General features: G+C 39.0%; 1 protein-coding gene and 1 pseudogene across 1 annotated transcript in view; one reads left to right on the top strand and one right to left on the bottom strand.

The window, feature by feature from the left end:
- Positions 1–11,945, top strand: part of STX12 (syntaxin 12) — a 38,997-nt gene extending 27,052 nt beyond the window's left edge. The window contains exons 5-9 of the mRNA XM_004425817.3: positions 3,239–3,282; positions 4,606–4,711; positions 8,272–8,344; positions 9,041–9,123; positions 10,424–11,945. Of these exons, the coding sequence (XP_004425874.1) occupies positions 3,239–3,282; positions 4,606–4,711; positions 8,272–8,344; positions 9,041–9,123; positions 10,424–10,516 (399 nt within the window). The 3' untranslated portion in view covers positions 10,517–11,945. The remainder of the gene's footprint in view (positions 1–3,238; positions 3,283–4,605; positions 4,712–8,271; positions 8,345–9,040; positions 9,124–10,423) is intronic.
- Positions 11,946–14,371: 2,426 nt separating this feature from the next.
- LOC101396272 (leucine-rich repeat-containing protein 51 pseudogene) lies at positions 14,372–15,205 on the bottom strand (annotated as a pseudogene).
- Positions 15,206–16,887: the final 1,682 nt, after the last annotated feature.

Raw genomic sequence — 16,887 nt, 5'->3', positions numbered from 1 at the left:
ATCGTAAAAATAGCCAGGGAAACAATAGAATACCTTCAAAGACACAGTAGTAAGATTGACAGTTGACTTCTCAACAGCAACAGTGGAAGCCAGCAGAGTGCTATCTTAATGTTATGAAGGACAATAACTGCCTACCTAGGATTCTAAACGCAGTGAACATAGATATCCAGAATGAGGGCTAATTAAAGACATTTTCAGTCAAAAGAGAGTTTGCTGACAGCACACCTCACTTAATATTCTAGAGAATGTACTTCAGGCAGAAGGAACATGATCCCGGAGGGCAAGTGTGAAAAGCAGAAAGGAATGAAGAGCAAAGAAAGTAGTAAATATGTGAAAAGACAAACCACACACAAGGAGAAGATATTGCTATATGTGTAACTGACAAAGGACTAGTATACAGAATATATGCAGAATTCCCATGAATCAGTATGAAAAAGACACAACCCAATAGAACAATAGTTTCTCAAACCTTTTGCTCTTAGGACCTCATTACGCTTAAAAATTATTAAGGATCTCAAAGGGCTTTTGTTTGTATGAATGATATCTATTGATATATGTTGTGTTAAAAATTAAAATTGAGAAGTTTTTAAAATGGTTATTCATGTACAAATAATAATAAACCCATTACATAGTAACATAAATGTAAATGAGATCTTAATTAAAAATAACTATTTTTCCAAAACAGTAAAAAAATTTAGTGGGAAGAGTGGCATTGTTTTCCTTTTTTCAAATCTTTTTAATATCTGGCTTGACAGAAGGAAGCTAGATTTTCATGTCTGCTTTTGTATTCAGTCTCTTGTGTTATGTTGTTTTGGTTGAGGTATTGGAAGAAAATCCAGCCTTACAGAGCTGTATAATTGGAAAGGAAGGGAGTATTTTAATTAACCTCTTCAGATCATTGTTGATATTCTTCCTTGATACTATATCAAAACTTGAAAAAAGTTAGTTGCATTGTAGAATCTAAAACCATATTAATGACTTTTTCATACTCTGCTACATTAAAATCTGTTGGTCTGTCTTATACTTTGATTGGATCTTTTATCCGTGCATGACTTTCGTAACATCAAATATTTATCATTTGGAAAATAGTGGTTCCCTGAGTTATTTGGGTCTTCCAAATGTTGATATATTTCATCATACGATATCAAAAAATCATGTATTATCTTCAGATTTATCATAAAAGTCTTTGAATATTGGGAAACTCTCAAGTTCACAAATGGTAGATACAAGTTTTCCAGAATTCTGGGTTTTTTTAATTTGAAAGCTAGATTTTTATCACTGGCAACAATCACTGTCCATTGTTTTCCTTGAAATGACAGGCTCACACTGTTTATTTTCAAGAACTTGTCTGCCAAATATGCATCTGAATAACAATAGATTGTCAGTCATTTTATATACATCATATATATAAAAGTTTGTGTATATATATAAACAAATTTTATTAAAAAGTTTATATGTTTTAAAAAGTTTATAGAAGTTTTATATATAAATATAAACTATATTGAATAAGTAAAAATTATGTTCCCTGAAAAAAGTAGCTAGTTCACCCAGCAACTCAGTTACCCTAGTGCTTTTCCTGGAGACAAACTTCATATTTCTGTATGCAGCAGAAGTGTTTTTTATATATACTCCCCATTTTGTCATACAGAATATTAGAAAGACATGTATTGAGGTGTTGGAATTTAATTAATTAATAATTTTAATGGCTTCATTAAGGACAAATTGGCTTTTTTCCCCCCTGTGTGTGATGATGAAGAATATAATAATCTTAGTACAGTTCAGTGCCACTGCCTTGATTTGTGTTAAAGTGCCAGCAGTTTTATCTACTTTTGTTTTTGTTCCATGAGTACAAAAGACAACACTGTGAAATAACATCTTAGTATTATTTTGAATAATGGTCAAACAAATGGAAAGATACTCAACTTCTTTAGTAGTCATGGAATTGCAGATTAAAACCACAATGAGATACTATTTCATGTCCAAAAAAAGGGCAAAAATTTAAAATTCTCTGAACACTGAGGGTTGTTGTTATGGATATAATCAACAGGAACTTTCCTACCTGGCCAGTGGTACTATGAATTGGAACAACCACTGGAAAACATTTTGGCTGTAAGTTCAGAACACGTACCTTATGACCCAGCAGTTCTATCCTAGAGAAAACTGTATGTTTGTACCAGGATATATGTAGAAGAATGTTCATAGCAGCATTATTTGCAGTAGTCAAAAACTGGAAACGTCCAAATGTCCGTCAACAGTAGAATAGATAAATACATTGTAGTATATTCATATGCTGTGATGTCATATGGCAAAGAAATGAATGAGCCACAGTTAATTACATTCAGCATCAGGGATGAATCTGGCATAATCTGTTGTGATACAATCACATCATGAAAGAATACAAACAGTATAATTCCATTCATGTAAAGTTCAAAATCAGGTAAAATGATATTAAATAAGGATACATATCACTATTTTAAAAATGCAAGAAAATGATTAACACAAAGTCACGATAATGGTTACTTTAAAGGAGAGGGATGGGGTTGTATTTGGAGAAGGGCACAGAGGTAGGCTTTAGAACACTAGCAGTGTTTTGTTTCTTCATCTGGGGAAAAAGTAAAAAATTAAAAAAAAAAAACCCACGGTGTTCCTCTGGGTGGGTAGAATTTTGAAATGTTCTTCATTTTGCTTGTCCTTCTAATTATTGCTATTATAAAAAGAGAAAGCTTTTTAAAAATGGTAATAGATTGTTCTTTTAACATTTTTTATTAGTTTGTTTTTAAATCACAAAAGTAATGCATGCATTAGACTGATTTTTGAAGTCAGTTTGCTACTTTAGTACCTAATATGCTATAGATGTCCGTTTTTAAAGCTCTTTACATGTTTTAAAAATTTTTTTCCTTGCAAGTTTTTAACTCTTTCCCTTAATCGACCTCCCTCCAAATTGTAAAATAGGTTATCATTATTATTTTTTTATTCCTCTCTCCTACCCACATTCTCTCCATCCTATTCAGTACAGTTTCTGTTCTGAGCCCAAATTGGAATGCTGATTTGCTTTCAACTACTTCACACCCATTTCCTAGTCGAGACAGATGGCCAGAGCCCTGTGTCATCCTGCAGACCCTGTTTGAGCCAAGGGATGTTGCTTCCTTATACTGTAGCTATAGGAAGCCATTGTTGTGTGTGTCTGTCTGTGACGTGTTTCTGGATAACAACAGCAATAATGCCATCTGCTTTCTAGGCTGAGGAGCGGCAAAGAGAGGAGCAGCTCGTCTCATTTGACAGGTAAAGGACTATTTATTCATCCAACCTGCTGGAGAGTTGAGATAGGATTCTATACTTGATACTTACTTTTAATTTTAAAAATCAGGGAGAAAAAAGGAGGAAAAATAAAGGGAGACCAGGAGTGGATAACTTATAATCCACCAAATAAAAAAGTCAAAACTGTGGAGTTTCCCAAGACCTTTGAATTATGAAAGGAATGATTTCAAGATGAATAAAAAATTCCAAGAAACTCCTGATGTCTATGTGCTGGGGAGAGAGTTTGGCTCACTAGGAATAAGTGCAAACTCAGAAATCTGCAGATTAGGAGGTCTAAATCATTTTACCTCTAATTCAGATTTAAGTTCTTCAAAGTTCTTGGGTCTCTTGTTTACTCATCTCTAAAGTGGAGGCAACTCATTCTTCTAGGAGTATTAAAAGAAAAAGCAAACAATTTGTATCTGAAAGATGTCTCCTTTCTTAACTTTTCCAAACTGAATTAACTAATTCCATAGAAATGTATTTGTGATGTTAGTTCAGAACTTAAAATGTTTTATCATAGATATTTATCTATCTCTCCCCACTATACTGTGAGCACCTCAAAGGCCTGAGGTGCTGTCTTACTCAGTTTTGCATCTCCAGCACTTGAAGGAAACTCAATTTTAAATATTGTGAAGATGATGTATGATTTATGCATACTGTTGGAAAAATGTTGAATCCTGGATTTTCAGTGTTTTGTGTTTAGCATAATATGTCGTATGCCTTTCTTCTAAATGTGGTACCTGAAAAGAAGAGTTAAAACATTTCACTAGCTTTTTACTTTGGTTTTCTGTTAAGAGTCATTTAATCCAAAGGATAACCTCAAGGAGATTCCTGAAAACCAGGAGATGTGATTCTGTTGGACTAATTAGTGAAGCACTGACACGTCTCCTCCACCCATGTAGTCCCCAGGATACCAACACAGCTTGCTCTTTGAGAGTGCCCTGGAAGAGAATGGGCCAGTATACTTCATTGACTTCATGTATCTGCCTACTTTCCTTGTCTAGCAAGCTCTAGCAAGATTGCAGACTGTACCCCTCAATGGAAACAGCAAGGAGTCCCATCCCTCATAATACTGCTTCATCTCAGCTTTGCGCATGAAAGCTGAGACTTTGTTTTCTTGGTATTATCAGCTTTTTGCCTTTGGATATGAAGAATGTGGCTCTCAGGGTCTTTGTATTGATACCAGAGGAGTTGGAGCCCTGGTAATGTCTTTGCAGAGGCTCTGCTGGCAGGAGGGATGTTGTAGATTTGTCTCATGCACACCTTAGAGAAGAGAAATCAACTAGTGTACTTGTCTCCCTGCAGCCATGAGGAGTGGAACCAGATGCAGAGCCAGGAGGATGAGGTGGCAATCACCGAGCAGGATCTGGAACTTATTAAAGAGAGGGAAACGGCAATTCGGCAGCTGGAGGTGAGAGCCAGCCCATGTTTTTAGTTTGACTCAGTGTATCTCTAATCCACCTGGATTTTCTCTCAGTGATTATGAAAAAGCATGAAATGAGTTCTGTGATTTGTATATTATGTCTCAATGTAATCATGGTGAATTTGAACTACTCCTATGATGGTATTGGCCATGGTGCCCAAGAATACCCAAATCCTTTCCTCAATCACTGTATCTTATATGGTCTCCATGAGAATATGCATGGAGAACAGAGCAAAGCAAACAAATATTTTATTGCTCATTAGGCCTTTGCCCCCAAACCTCAATGCCAACCTCTAGGTTAGGTAGGGCTCTATGGAGAACCCCTTTGTTTAGTCTGAATAGCCCAGAATAAAGGCAAGCCAGAAGATTTGCTCCATTTTTATGCATCCCAAAGCCCCATCCCAAGTTGTGGATATCACTTCAGTGGGTCAGAGAAATAGGAACAGTTTTTGAGGTGGGGGTTGAGGGAGAGGTCTCAAGGCCTTTCTTAACCTGAGTTTCCAACTTTAACTTTGCACAGTGACCACTAGAATATCCTTAAACCTGAGTAGTTTTCTCCTCCATGGAGGTAGAAGACTGCCATCCCTGGGGGACAGTGGGGTGGGGGGTGGTTGTGTAGACAGGAGAAACTTTGAGCTCCTCCTTGACCTTCATCTGTGGCGGTGGTTCTGAACCCTGACTGCACATTAGAATGACTTAGAGATTTTTTTAAATGCCCCAACTCTCCTCCCCTAACCACCAATTATTAGTTTGGACTATGTGAAATTCCTATTTTTTTGTAGGTTAAAAATGGTTTAAATATATCCACAAGAGGCCCTGGGCATGGAGATTTTTTTTTACAAACTTCCTAAGTGATTATAATGTGCAGTCAGGGTTGAGACCCCCTGCCCTAGGGCCCATCAGTGTCTGTTTTCAGATAGGACTGTTCCTCCTCAAGTTTGATTATTTTATTGCCTTCAAAGATGTCATATCTTTTCTCTTTTTCACCTATTGCTAGTAATCATCGACTTAGTTCTCTGAATTAGAAATGCTGTTATAGCAGACAGTAGAGTGAGACATACGGAGTTAAGGAAAGGAATGTAATGTAGTGGATATTAGGAATGTAATGGGCACTTCACATTCAACAGAATTAAGTTCAAATTCCTTAGCCAGGGCTCAATTTTCATATCCAGTCATTTCCTACATCTAACATACAAACCCTATTCTTTTTTTTTTTTTTTGTGAGGAAGATCAGCCCTGAGCTAACATCCATGTTAATCCTCCTCTTTTTGCTGAGGAAGACCGGCTCTGAGCTAACATCTATTGCCAATCCTCCTCCTTTTTTTTCCCCCAAAGCCCCAGTAGATAGTTGTATGTCATAGTTGCACATCCTTCTAGTTGCTGTATGTGGGACACGGCCTCAGCATGGCTGGAGAAGCGGCGCGTTGGTGCGCGCCCGGGATCCGAACCCGGGCTGCCAGTAGCAGAGCGCACGCACTTAACCGCTCAGCCACGGGCCGGCCCTGCAAACCCTATTCTAATGGAAAAAGAACCCACTCCTGTGTGTCTCCTCTACTCTCACACTACACTACTTCTGGCCACCAAATGTGTGGATTTTTTCCACATCAAGCAATTCTGCAACACCAGCTGGGTGTCCTACACTTTAATTCAATTCTGACATTACCTGGAGTTAGCATCAGATCCCACAGGTTAAGGGTTCAGCCCCATAAGACTGACCTCCTCCACACCATTTCAGACACCAATTGCAAGTCCAGGTTGTCACCTGTGCTTCTGACTGACAGGCTATAAATTGGAGGTTCCCATGACCTCCTCTTTGGGCTTGATTAATTTGCTAGAGTAGCTCACAGACCTCAGGAAAACAATTTACTTACGTGAGTACCGGTTTGCTATAAAAGGATACAACTCAGGAACAGCCAGAGGGAAGAGATGCATAGGGCAAGGTATGTGGGAAGTAGTGCAGAGGTTCCATGCCTTCTCCAGGTGCACCATTCTCAGGGTCCTCCCTCTCTCAGGTCACCAACCCAGAAGCTCTCTGAACCCCATCGTTTAGGATTTTATGGAGGCTTCATTACAAGGGCATGATTGATTAAATCATTGGCCAGTCGTGTTTGGTTCAACCTACAGCCTCCCTTCCCTCCTCTAATCACAAGGTTGGTTCCTCTGACAACCAGACCCCATCCTTAGGGGCTTTCCAAGTCAAGTCCACAGCAACTAGCAGACTGTCCCAACTATAGTAGACTCTTAGTAATTGAGGTGCTGGCAAGAACTATTCTTGCCAAGTTGTGGTTAGGAAGTCATTGCTTGCAAGGCATCATTTTGTATTGTAGCATTCTGAGAGGCAGTCTGTTGGAATTGAAAGAGCATGAACTTTAGAGATATAATCCTGGCTGCAATGCTTAGTTTCCTCACTGATGAGCTATGGGACTAGACAAGTTACATAACCTCTCTGAGCCTCTTTATCCTCGAAGATACTTACTTCACCGAGTTACTGAACGATTAATCTAAATATCAAGGAGGCATAGTAACATAATAAAAATATCATGAATTTTTAATTCACAGTACTGCTACTTCTAGCTGTGAGACCTTGGAATAGACAAGTCATTAAACCTCTCTGAACCCCAATTTTGTCTTCTGTAGGATGGGAATAACACATGTCTCATTGGGTTGTCATGAGGACCAATTAAGTTAAGTAATAGTTAATTATAGCTAACACTTATAAAGTGATTACCGCACACTTCTAAGAACTTTAAATATATTATTTAGTACTTCCGAAAACCCTATGAGATGGGTACTGTCATTGTCCACATCTTAGAGGGGAGAGTCCAGAGAAGTTCTTAACTTTAGGTTGCATAACAAGACTGTGGAGGATTAAGGGGTTCTCTATAGCTGACAAGCTCCAAGTATCTGTGCTTTTAATTACCTACCTGGTGTAGTATTTGGTACATAGTAGGCATTTTTGTTGTTAGTGCCATCGAGTTGATTCCATGTCTTAGTGATCCTGTGTACAGCAGAGCAGAATCCTGCCTGGTCTTTTTGCGCCATCCTCTCACCGTCCGTTGCTATATCAGACAATGCTCTGCTGCTATTCATAGGGTTTTCATGGTGAATTTTTTCGGAAGTGGATGTCCAGGTCTTTCTTCCTACTCTGTCTTAGTCTGGAAGCTCTCCTGAAAACTGTCCACCATGGGTGACCCTGCTGGTATTTGAAATACCAGTGGCATAACTTTCAGTGTCACAACAACACATAGCTGCCACAGTATGACAACCGACAGGCGAGTGGTGTGGTTCCCTGACCGGGAAAGGAACCCGGGTCTCGGCGATGAGAGTACTGAATCTTAACCATTAGACCACCAGGGCTGGCATTTAGTAGGCGTTTAGTAAATGTTAATAATTATCTTTATTTTCATTTTCTGTTCATGGAAGAAGCATGATTTATAAGCCTTAAAAACACATATGTTATGTTAATAGCCAAAACTTTAGGTAAGTAGAGGAAATGAATCTTGTAACATGTTGCTTAGTGTTAGTTAATTGTTTTTTGTGTTCCTTAGGCTGACATTTTGGATGTCAACCAAATATTTAAAGATTTGGCCATGATGATCCATGACCAAGGTGATCTGATTGGTATGTATTATTGATACATTTAACATAAAGGTGAGTTGATAGTATTTGTGTGCAAAGAAGTCAGTAAGATGTGTCTTAGGAATTTAGGAATGCCATTTAAAAATTATTAAATTCATTTTCTTAGCAATTTTCTTATGTCGTCAAATGTAGAAGTTAAAGTGAGGCTTCCATGAATATTCAGCTCCATTCACTTGCCATAGTCTCTTGGTAAGTCTTTGGCTATTTAGGGAAATAGCTGTCAGCTTCCCAGCTTTTCTCTCTAGAAACTTGCACAATTATGGGATTAGTAACTCTTTTTTTAAGCTTTTTATTTGGAAATTCAAGTTTATAAACAGTTGCAAAAATAAAACTACTACGAGGAACTTCTTTGCAACCTTGACCCAGATTTACCTCTTGTTAACATTCTAGCCTATTTGCTTTTTATTTGCTCTCACTCCTTCCCTCTCTATATGTATATACATAACTTTTTCTGAACCATTTGTGGGTGAGTTGCATACTTCATAATCCTTTACCTCCAAATACTTCAGTATTTATTATAGATCTGTTCTTTTAGGGAGTTAGTAACTTTTGATTTCATGGCTGGCTAGTTGGAATGGTGGTGGAGAAACCAGGACGCATAATATCAGAAGTCTGTGCAATTTGCTGTCTTGGAACATCTGAGTGTGGTAAAACATCCACTGCCCTTCTTTTTTGCAGATAGCATAGAGGCCAATGTGGAAAGCTCAGAGGTACATGTAGAGAGAGCCACTGATCAGTTACAGCGAGCCGCCCTCTATCAGGTAAAAGCAGGTACCAAAGAAAGCCACTCTGCTGCAGACTTTATGGGCCATCAGAGTACACTGACACATTGAGAACAGCTGCAGCCTTTTGCTTATGCTTAAGCTGGAGGCACGTAGTCGTAATTGCAGTCCCAGTTCCATTTTTAGTATTTTCCTTTGCAGCGAGGAAAGACATCAAACCTTGAATAAACTTTCATAAAAGCCTCTTAGCTACAAAGCTAACCCCATAAGCTAGCATGATACCTAAATCTGGTATAAGGCTAATTTTATATCCTGAATAGCTGAAATTTGTTTCAATTAGGATAGTAATAGGTACAAAGTAGGACTTTGTAGATACTTTATGTTAACTATTGTCACAGAATCAACTCCGTCTGCTATTTATCTATGAATAAATAGGGGTTTATCATTTTGGGGTTATTTATCTATGAATAAATAGGGGTTAATCATTCTGCTTTCTGTAAAGTGATATTTTTCTACATGTTAGTTGGAACTCTGGTTTTATGACTTTTATCTGGGTCTGTATCTCAGTGTACAACTATTGAGAATGAGGTCCTTCTCATTTCTCTTCAATAGTGTTGCATGTCTTTTTAGTAATAAATAGCATTGCAGTCATTTTCATGTTCCTAGGATAGCTGTATTTTACCTGGGAACATTCTTAAAGAAATCTGTATTTTGTAACAGTGTTTCCTTTTAAAAACTGAGTGATGACTTTAGTGTCCAACAGTAAAGGAACAAATAAGTAAATTATATACATCCACTCAATGTTATGTGGGAATTAAAAGAGATGTTTATGAAGTTTATAATAAGAAAATTTTTATGCTAAAATGTTAAGTGAGAAAAACATCAACCTCATACAGTATGATCCCAATTATGTCAAATAACAATATGCATAGATAAAAGATTAGAAGGAAATACAATAAAAATATCAGCAGTTTTATCTGTGGGTGATTATTTTCTTTTCTTCCAGCCTGTCTGTAGTTTTTACAATGAACATAAAATTTTATAATAGGTATAAAACCTTTGTTAAAGTACACATGCACAAATAACTTATTAATGCCTAGTAGCATAGGTATAAACAGTTCCTTTGCAAAACTGTGTTTGGGAACCTGGAATTAGAACTTGCTCTACTGCCTAGTGCTGGTAACTGTTGAGATTTGGGGAAGGTCTCTGCATATTCATGCATGGATAGAGTTAATTTTGAATTACCAGGAGGCAGACTTATGAAGCACTCTTGGAGTCTTAGATATAAAAAAATTTTACTTGTTTCATGAGTGTCTTCTTTACATATTTCTCTCCTCAGAAAAAGTCTCGCAAGAAGATCTGTATCCTGGTGCTTGTCCTGGCAGTGATTATTGTAATTTTGGTACTTACTTTGTACCTATTTAATAAATGAAGTGATTGCCTCAGAGCCTTCTCCCACTGAGCTGTTTTCAAGGGCAAGTGCTTGTTGGAGGCTTGCCAGAACAAACTGATCACAAGAAGAGAGCATACACCAGAACGTCCTGTAATAATTTAGTTAGAAACTAACTACTAACTAGTCATTGGAATTAGTGACCTATGGAGACAGTATTTATCAGTTTATGTGTAAATTTTATTGATTTCTCAAATTAGGAATTAATTTATGTGGATTTGCTTTCTCTGGTATTCCTGATTGCCCTTCATCCCAAGTATTTACTGAAAATTCCATTCTAGATATTCTTGTTTTGACAGGTGACACTACAGTCTTGTAATATTGTCTTTTTATGTGTATACAGGATTTACCTTTTTTACTAGCAACTGAGATAGAATTACCTTCTGGCACCCAGCATATTGGAGTCTGTCAGACTGTATAATAAGCCAGCAATTTTTATTGTTTAACATTTGAATTTGAATTTCTAAGAAACCTATTCTTTATCTGCTTTGAAAGATTTTGACAATGTATTTAACTGGAAAGTAAAAAATTGCACATGTGATGCAGATTAAATGAGAAGTATTTATTTGAGCTGGCCAGTTGTTGGGGTATATGTTAATCTGGGTTTAAAGTTTACTTTATTATCTGCTAGTGTCATCCCTAGCAGTCCATCCATATACACACTAAACCATCTCGCTCACTTTTGAAGAGATTAATTTAATTAACACTACTATATTCTATGAGGTCCCTCTCCCACCTGTCTGTATAGAAAGGGAGAATTAGACAAAGCATGCTTTTGGAAAGCAAATAGGAATTGTTTGGAATGATTTAATCTTTTTGTTATTGTTGTTCAGTTGTGTTTCTACATTCCTGGTGAATGATGAATGTTGCTGTCAAAAGGCTGCCGCCTACCCTATAAGGGTTTGTGGGCATCTGATGGCAGGAAAATTTTAAAAGCTAGACTGAAGTTGGTTTAAAATTTAGTCCTGTGAACCTAGTGATAAAGCGAAGAAAAGGTTCATTTTTGTAAATAATACTGGTTTGGAATAGTGATGTTAGACTTATCCTAATTTATGAACAAGAGATTAATCTCTCCATACATAGTTTTAGACAAAAGATGTTTCAATAAAAGATTGCAGTCTTGTAATATAAATGTTGTCTACTTCCCTTTTTCACAGGTCTAGAGCAGTTAAAGGGAATATAATGTCTTTAGGCTCTCACATAAATGTGAATTACGCCAACAATTGCAGTTCATCCTTTAGTGAATTAGAGTATTTGGCTCCCCTGGATATATTTATATTCATCCCTTTGATGTTACTTAATCCTTTATTATACTAATGTAAACAACAGGGAAACAAGGGCCTAAATGCATAAGTTTCTTTGCATTCTTGTACCATTCCACCCACTTAATACAAATAAACCTTTTAAAAGATTTTGTAGTAAGTTTTTATGAGCTAACATGCTAATGCGGTAGATATTAGGTAACGTGCTGTCCTGAGAAAAATTGAGACCTGCAAGAAGACTGGCGATCAGGTGAGGATTGGTTTGGAGGTGGAATAGGTGCTACTGTGGTCCTTTCCTTGAAAAACAAGATGGAGCTGTGGAGGTGTCACAGTAGCCCAAGCAGCAGCTTCAGAGCTAATTTTCGTTCTATGATCACTGCCCCTTCAGCTCCAAATTACAGCTGGACTTGGATACATCATTTGTAACATTCCAAGAAAGAAAAAAGTCTTGATTGTGAAAAACTATTTCAGTTTGGGTAAAATAAAGCCACCATAATTCTGTTCTATAATACATACTCTGTAATCCAGTGGTGGTGGTGGTAGTGGTCATGGATAGCAAACATGACCTTGGCCTAAAATTTAAATGGCTTGGAATTTGTGGTAGTTGCCAAGAGGTTCTGCTAGATGGTCCTAATAAACCTGTTCACAGAATCCTCCTCATCTGTATTTTGTTCATTTTGGGGGGCACCATGGTTTAGGACAGTGGTTCTTAACTATGGCTTCACATTAGAAACTAAAAAAATACTGATACCTAGGTGGCCCCTGCTACAAGATTCTAATTTAGTTAGTTGGGAGTATAGCCTGGGCATAGGGACTTTTAAAAGCTCCAGATAATTCTCATGTGTAACTGTGGTTGGGAGCCATTGGTTTGGAGATCAAAAACTAGACTGGGGTACAGACGGCCTGGAGAATCTTAGCTCTGCCATTAACTTGCTGTAGGTATTTGGACAAATCATTTAACCCATAAGCCACAAGTTTTCTCAATAGCTCTCTTCTACAATAAAGTTCTCTGCATATAAGGACCACAGGGGTTTGGTCTGAATATACAAATTCTATATTTGCCTCTGTATTCCTTTCCTTTTCTCTTCCCCTTTCCTCCTTCCTTTATGGAATGTTCTAGAAGTACTGGGCAGTTCTAACATTCTCTAAGTGAATTAAAACTGTAGTACTGCATCGGGTAAAGTAGAAATATGCTGGCCACTTCATCTGGGAATGTTTCAGAACAAGAACTTGCTAGCTGCTAGCCTGATGCTCCCAGCGCAGGTTTTTTTTCGCTAAAGGGTGGTGATACACTGCCTTGTACCATTGGGCAAAAATATCAAAATGAAATTACCGTTCAGTCAGTGCAAAGTAAAACACCCTGAGCCACCTCCATTCAGTTTTATTTTTTTTCCCCTCCTATTCAGAGGCTGTCCTCAGCCATGGGGATGAAGCTTTTGCTTTTTGGTCACTAAATGCAGACCAGAACCCAATTCAGATTTCAGTCTGTCCTGTTTCCTAGGGCTAGGAATCACCTGCTTCCTCCCTGCTTTTCTTTTTTTTTTTTTTTTTTAAAGATTTTATTTATTTATTTTTTCCCCCAAAGCCCCAGTAGATAGTTGTGTGTCATAGCTGCACATCCTTCTAGTTGCTGTGTGTGGGACGCGGCCTCAGCATGGCCGGAGAAGCAGCGCGTCGGTGCGAGCCCGGGATCCGAACCCGGGTCGCCAGCAGTGGAGCGCGCTCACTCAACCACCAAGCCACGGGGCCGGCCCCCTCCCTGCTTTTCTAAAGCATGTTTAGTGTATCCCTAGGTTTCAAAGGATTTTTCAGTATTGCTTTCTAGCATTATGAAACACAACTACTTTAGAATTTCCATTTAACCAGGAATTAGTTTGAAAGGTTTTGATTCCCAACCCCTGATTCTACTTTTAGGCCAACTGAGTAGTTCATTTTAATACTTATCCAAAGTGAAATTTGATTGACAGTGTAGCACTTAATTTTTAAAGCATAAACTTGAAATAATAGAATTTTTAATGTTGGACTGTGACCAAGGACCAAGTTTTTACCAGTCCATGGAGAAATGAGAAAAATGATGTAGTGGGCTTTTTGAAGTACCATCTTGGAGTCTGAGCTAATGACCTTCCAACTTTTTAAAAGGGTATTTCAAGATTATAAAAATGAAAAGATGGTGATGTTAGATGGCAGTCGTCATTTTTAAATCTCCTTAGTTGGCAAAATACAAGTTGGTACTCCTATATTGCTTTTGTTTTTCCTGGTCCATGACATCTCTAACATTTGTGAACCATTCATCTTGACCAGCCCCATCACTTCATAACTGAAGAAGCTGAGGCCAGGAATGGCCGTCTAATACAGGAATTTATAGGCTTGAAGAAGTGCTCTGCATGTGAATGGTCATTGTGGGATAATATTTGAGCCCTCACTACCAGCAATTTACTATGCTAAATGTTAAGTGTTTTACATTTTACTTTTATTATCTTATACCCACAAAACCATCTAGGAGATGTATTTTTCTTGTCCTCTTTTTATGGATTAGGAACCTGAAGCATAGTAAGTAACTTGCCTGTGGGCACACAGTTTAGGAGTGATGGAGCCAGAATTTGATCTCAAGCACTCAGACTTCAAAACCACACCGTTATTTTTATTTATTTATTTATTGAACAGCTCAAATCGTTTATTGTCAAACTAACCTGATCATCCTTGGGCCTTTAGGACTGCTAGGGTCCTGGGAAACCTCAGAGTGTATCCTGCTTGATCCAGACCTTCTTGGGCTTGATGTTTCCACACTTCAGCTGTGGTGCCTTCTGCGTTGGTGACCTCATTGAAGTCAAATGTGGTGACACGGTACATATTGCCTATACCCCTTGTCTTCCTCTGTGGGGTTCTCCTGGAGTCAGGCTCCAGAGCCAAGGGAGGACAGCCAGCTTATTCACCTCTCCCAGAGGCTGGATGCTGTTGCCATGGAGATAGAGGACACTCAGGTTGAAGAAGGTTGTCAGGACAGGGTCAGTGGAAGTCAGGTTACTGAAGGACAAGTCGATCCAGGCCAGGTTCTTGGGATGCTCCAGCAGCTGGGAAACCACATTGTTGAAGTCTTTCAGGTCATTGAGGACATTGTTTTCCAGCCACAGGGACTGGGTCAGTGACTTCCCTGACTTTGAGTGCCTTAGTGGTCTTAGGCCTGTCCTTGGCTCCTCGCTTATTAGATCTTGGATCACGTGGATGCTTTGGAAGGAAGAGGGCGAGGGGGCTCCTGCACCAAATTATTCCTATAGTCCTGTTTGCTCACAGCTCAGGCTGTCAGTTGTCAGGTGTAAGCATCGGCCCTGGGAGTCCGAGTTCAGCCCTCAGTTGCTTCCCCTCCAGCCTCGGTGGCCCACTACGTCAGGGTTACTAAGCGCAACTCCATGGCAGCTACCAAAACCACACCTTTAGATGCTATACACTCTCTCCATGCATCGTTGATATAAACAATCCTGCTCATCACCTCTTTCATGAAGCTTTCTCTAAAAATCTGGAGTAGTGGCAATTTCTGCCCAACTTTTCATGGACATCTTTTCTTCCATGAGCACCTTGTGAACTTTTCATTCACCACCCTGCTAAATGAAGCCACCTGCTTGTACCATCTATACACAGACACAATTTTTTCTGTCTCCATTTGATCACTCATATATCAAAGATGTTTTAAGAAATTTTTCTGACAAAAATATGCTCCTAATGTCTTTAGATTCTATTCTAAGAAAGTCTCAAAGTCTAATCTGTCTTTGTTGAGATACCAAAATCCAAAGGCAACTAGTCCATCAGTCTTTCCATTTCAAAAGGTTAAGGGCCTAGACGGCTGCCCTCCAGGTGGCTGATATATACTGACATCATTGGCGCCCCAACAAAGAGCACATTGCTTTATAAGGCCTAGGTAAGTGTAAGGTGCCATTACATCACAGGCCAGTGTGAATATCAGCTGTGCTGGAAACAGGGGACATGGCCAAGGAGTCAAGAATTGTAAGGGTAAGAATATAGCTTTAGGTTTCTTGGGTGTATAGTCAGCACTAGAAGGGATTAAATAATGGACCACACACAGAAGCTTGAGAAATTGAAAGGCAAAGTTGACATAAGATGTTATCAGGTCGGGCCGGCCCGTGGCTTAGTGGTTAAGTGCGCGCGCTCCGCTGCTGGCGGCCCAGGTTCGGATCCCGGGCGCGCACCGACGCACCGCTTCTCCGGCCACGCTGAGGCCGCGTCCCACATACAGCAACTAGAAGGATGTGCACCTATGACATACAACTATCTACTGGGGCTTTGGGGAAGGAAAAAAGGAGGAGGATTGGCAATAGATGTTAGCTCAGAGCCGGTCTTCCTCAGCAAAAAGAGGAGGATTAGCACGGATGTTAGCTCAGGGCTGATCTCCCTCACAAAAAAAAACAATGTTATCAGGTCACTGATAGCTAGAAAGGGCTTCAACACCACCTCATGCCTGAAAAGGGTGTGGAACTTCAAATCTCTGCACAATCTCTGTAGATAAAAGTACCTTGTTCTTGGGGCCAGCCTGGTGGCACAAGCGGATCCGGGGCGTGCACCGATGCACCGCTTCTCAACCCATGCTGTGGCGGCGTCCCATATAAAGCAGAGGAAAATGGGCACGGATGTTAGTCCAGGGCCAGTCTTCCTCAGCAAAAAAAAAAAAAAAAAGGATTGGCAGATGTTAGCTCAGGGCTGATCTTCCTCACACACACACACAAAAGTACCTTGTTCTTTTCTTTTACACTCAAGACACTTTTGAAACTATTTAATTCCTTCTCAAGAATCATGTCCTTGTGCTCAAAGGAGGGAGCCATAGCCTGTTTTTTGAAACCAAGTTTAGAATTTGTGTTTTTCCCAAAGCCTAGTCTTTCTTTGGAATCACAAGGCTGGAAAGGAGGATATTAAGGTCATTTGATAAGTGATCTGATCAATTAACATCCTTGCTGGATGACTTTATTTTGCTTTTGAAGGCCAGAGGAAAAGGTGATTCTCCTACCTGCCTAAGAGTTGATAATTTTAAATTCCAAGTTAATATTATGCTGCAGTTAAATCTTGATACCTGGAGATGTCACC

This window comes from Ceratotherium simum, chromosome 22 (genome assembly GCF_057802395.1).
Source record: "Ceratotherium simum simum isolate JZ-2026a chromosome 22, ASM5780239v1, whole genome shotgun sequence".
Lineage (NCBI taxonomy): Eukaryota > Metazoa > Chordata > Mammalia > Perissodactyla > Rhinocerotidae > Ceratotherium > Ceratotherium simum.
Note: the sequence above shows the minus strand (reverse complement) of the source record. Positions and strands in the feature narration are given on the sequence as shown.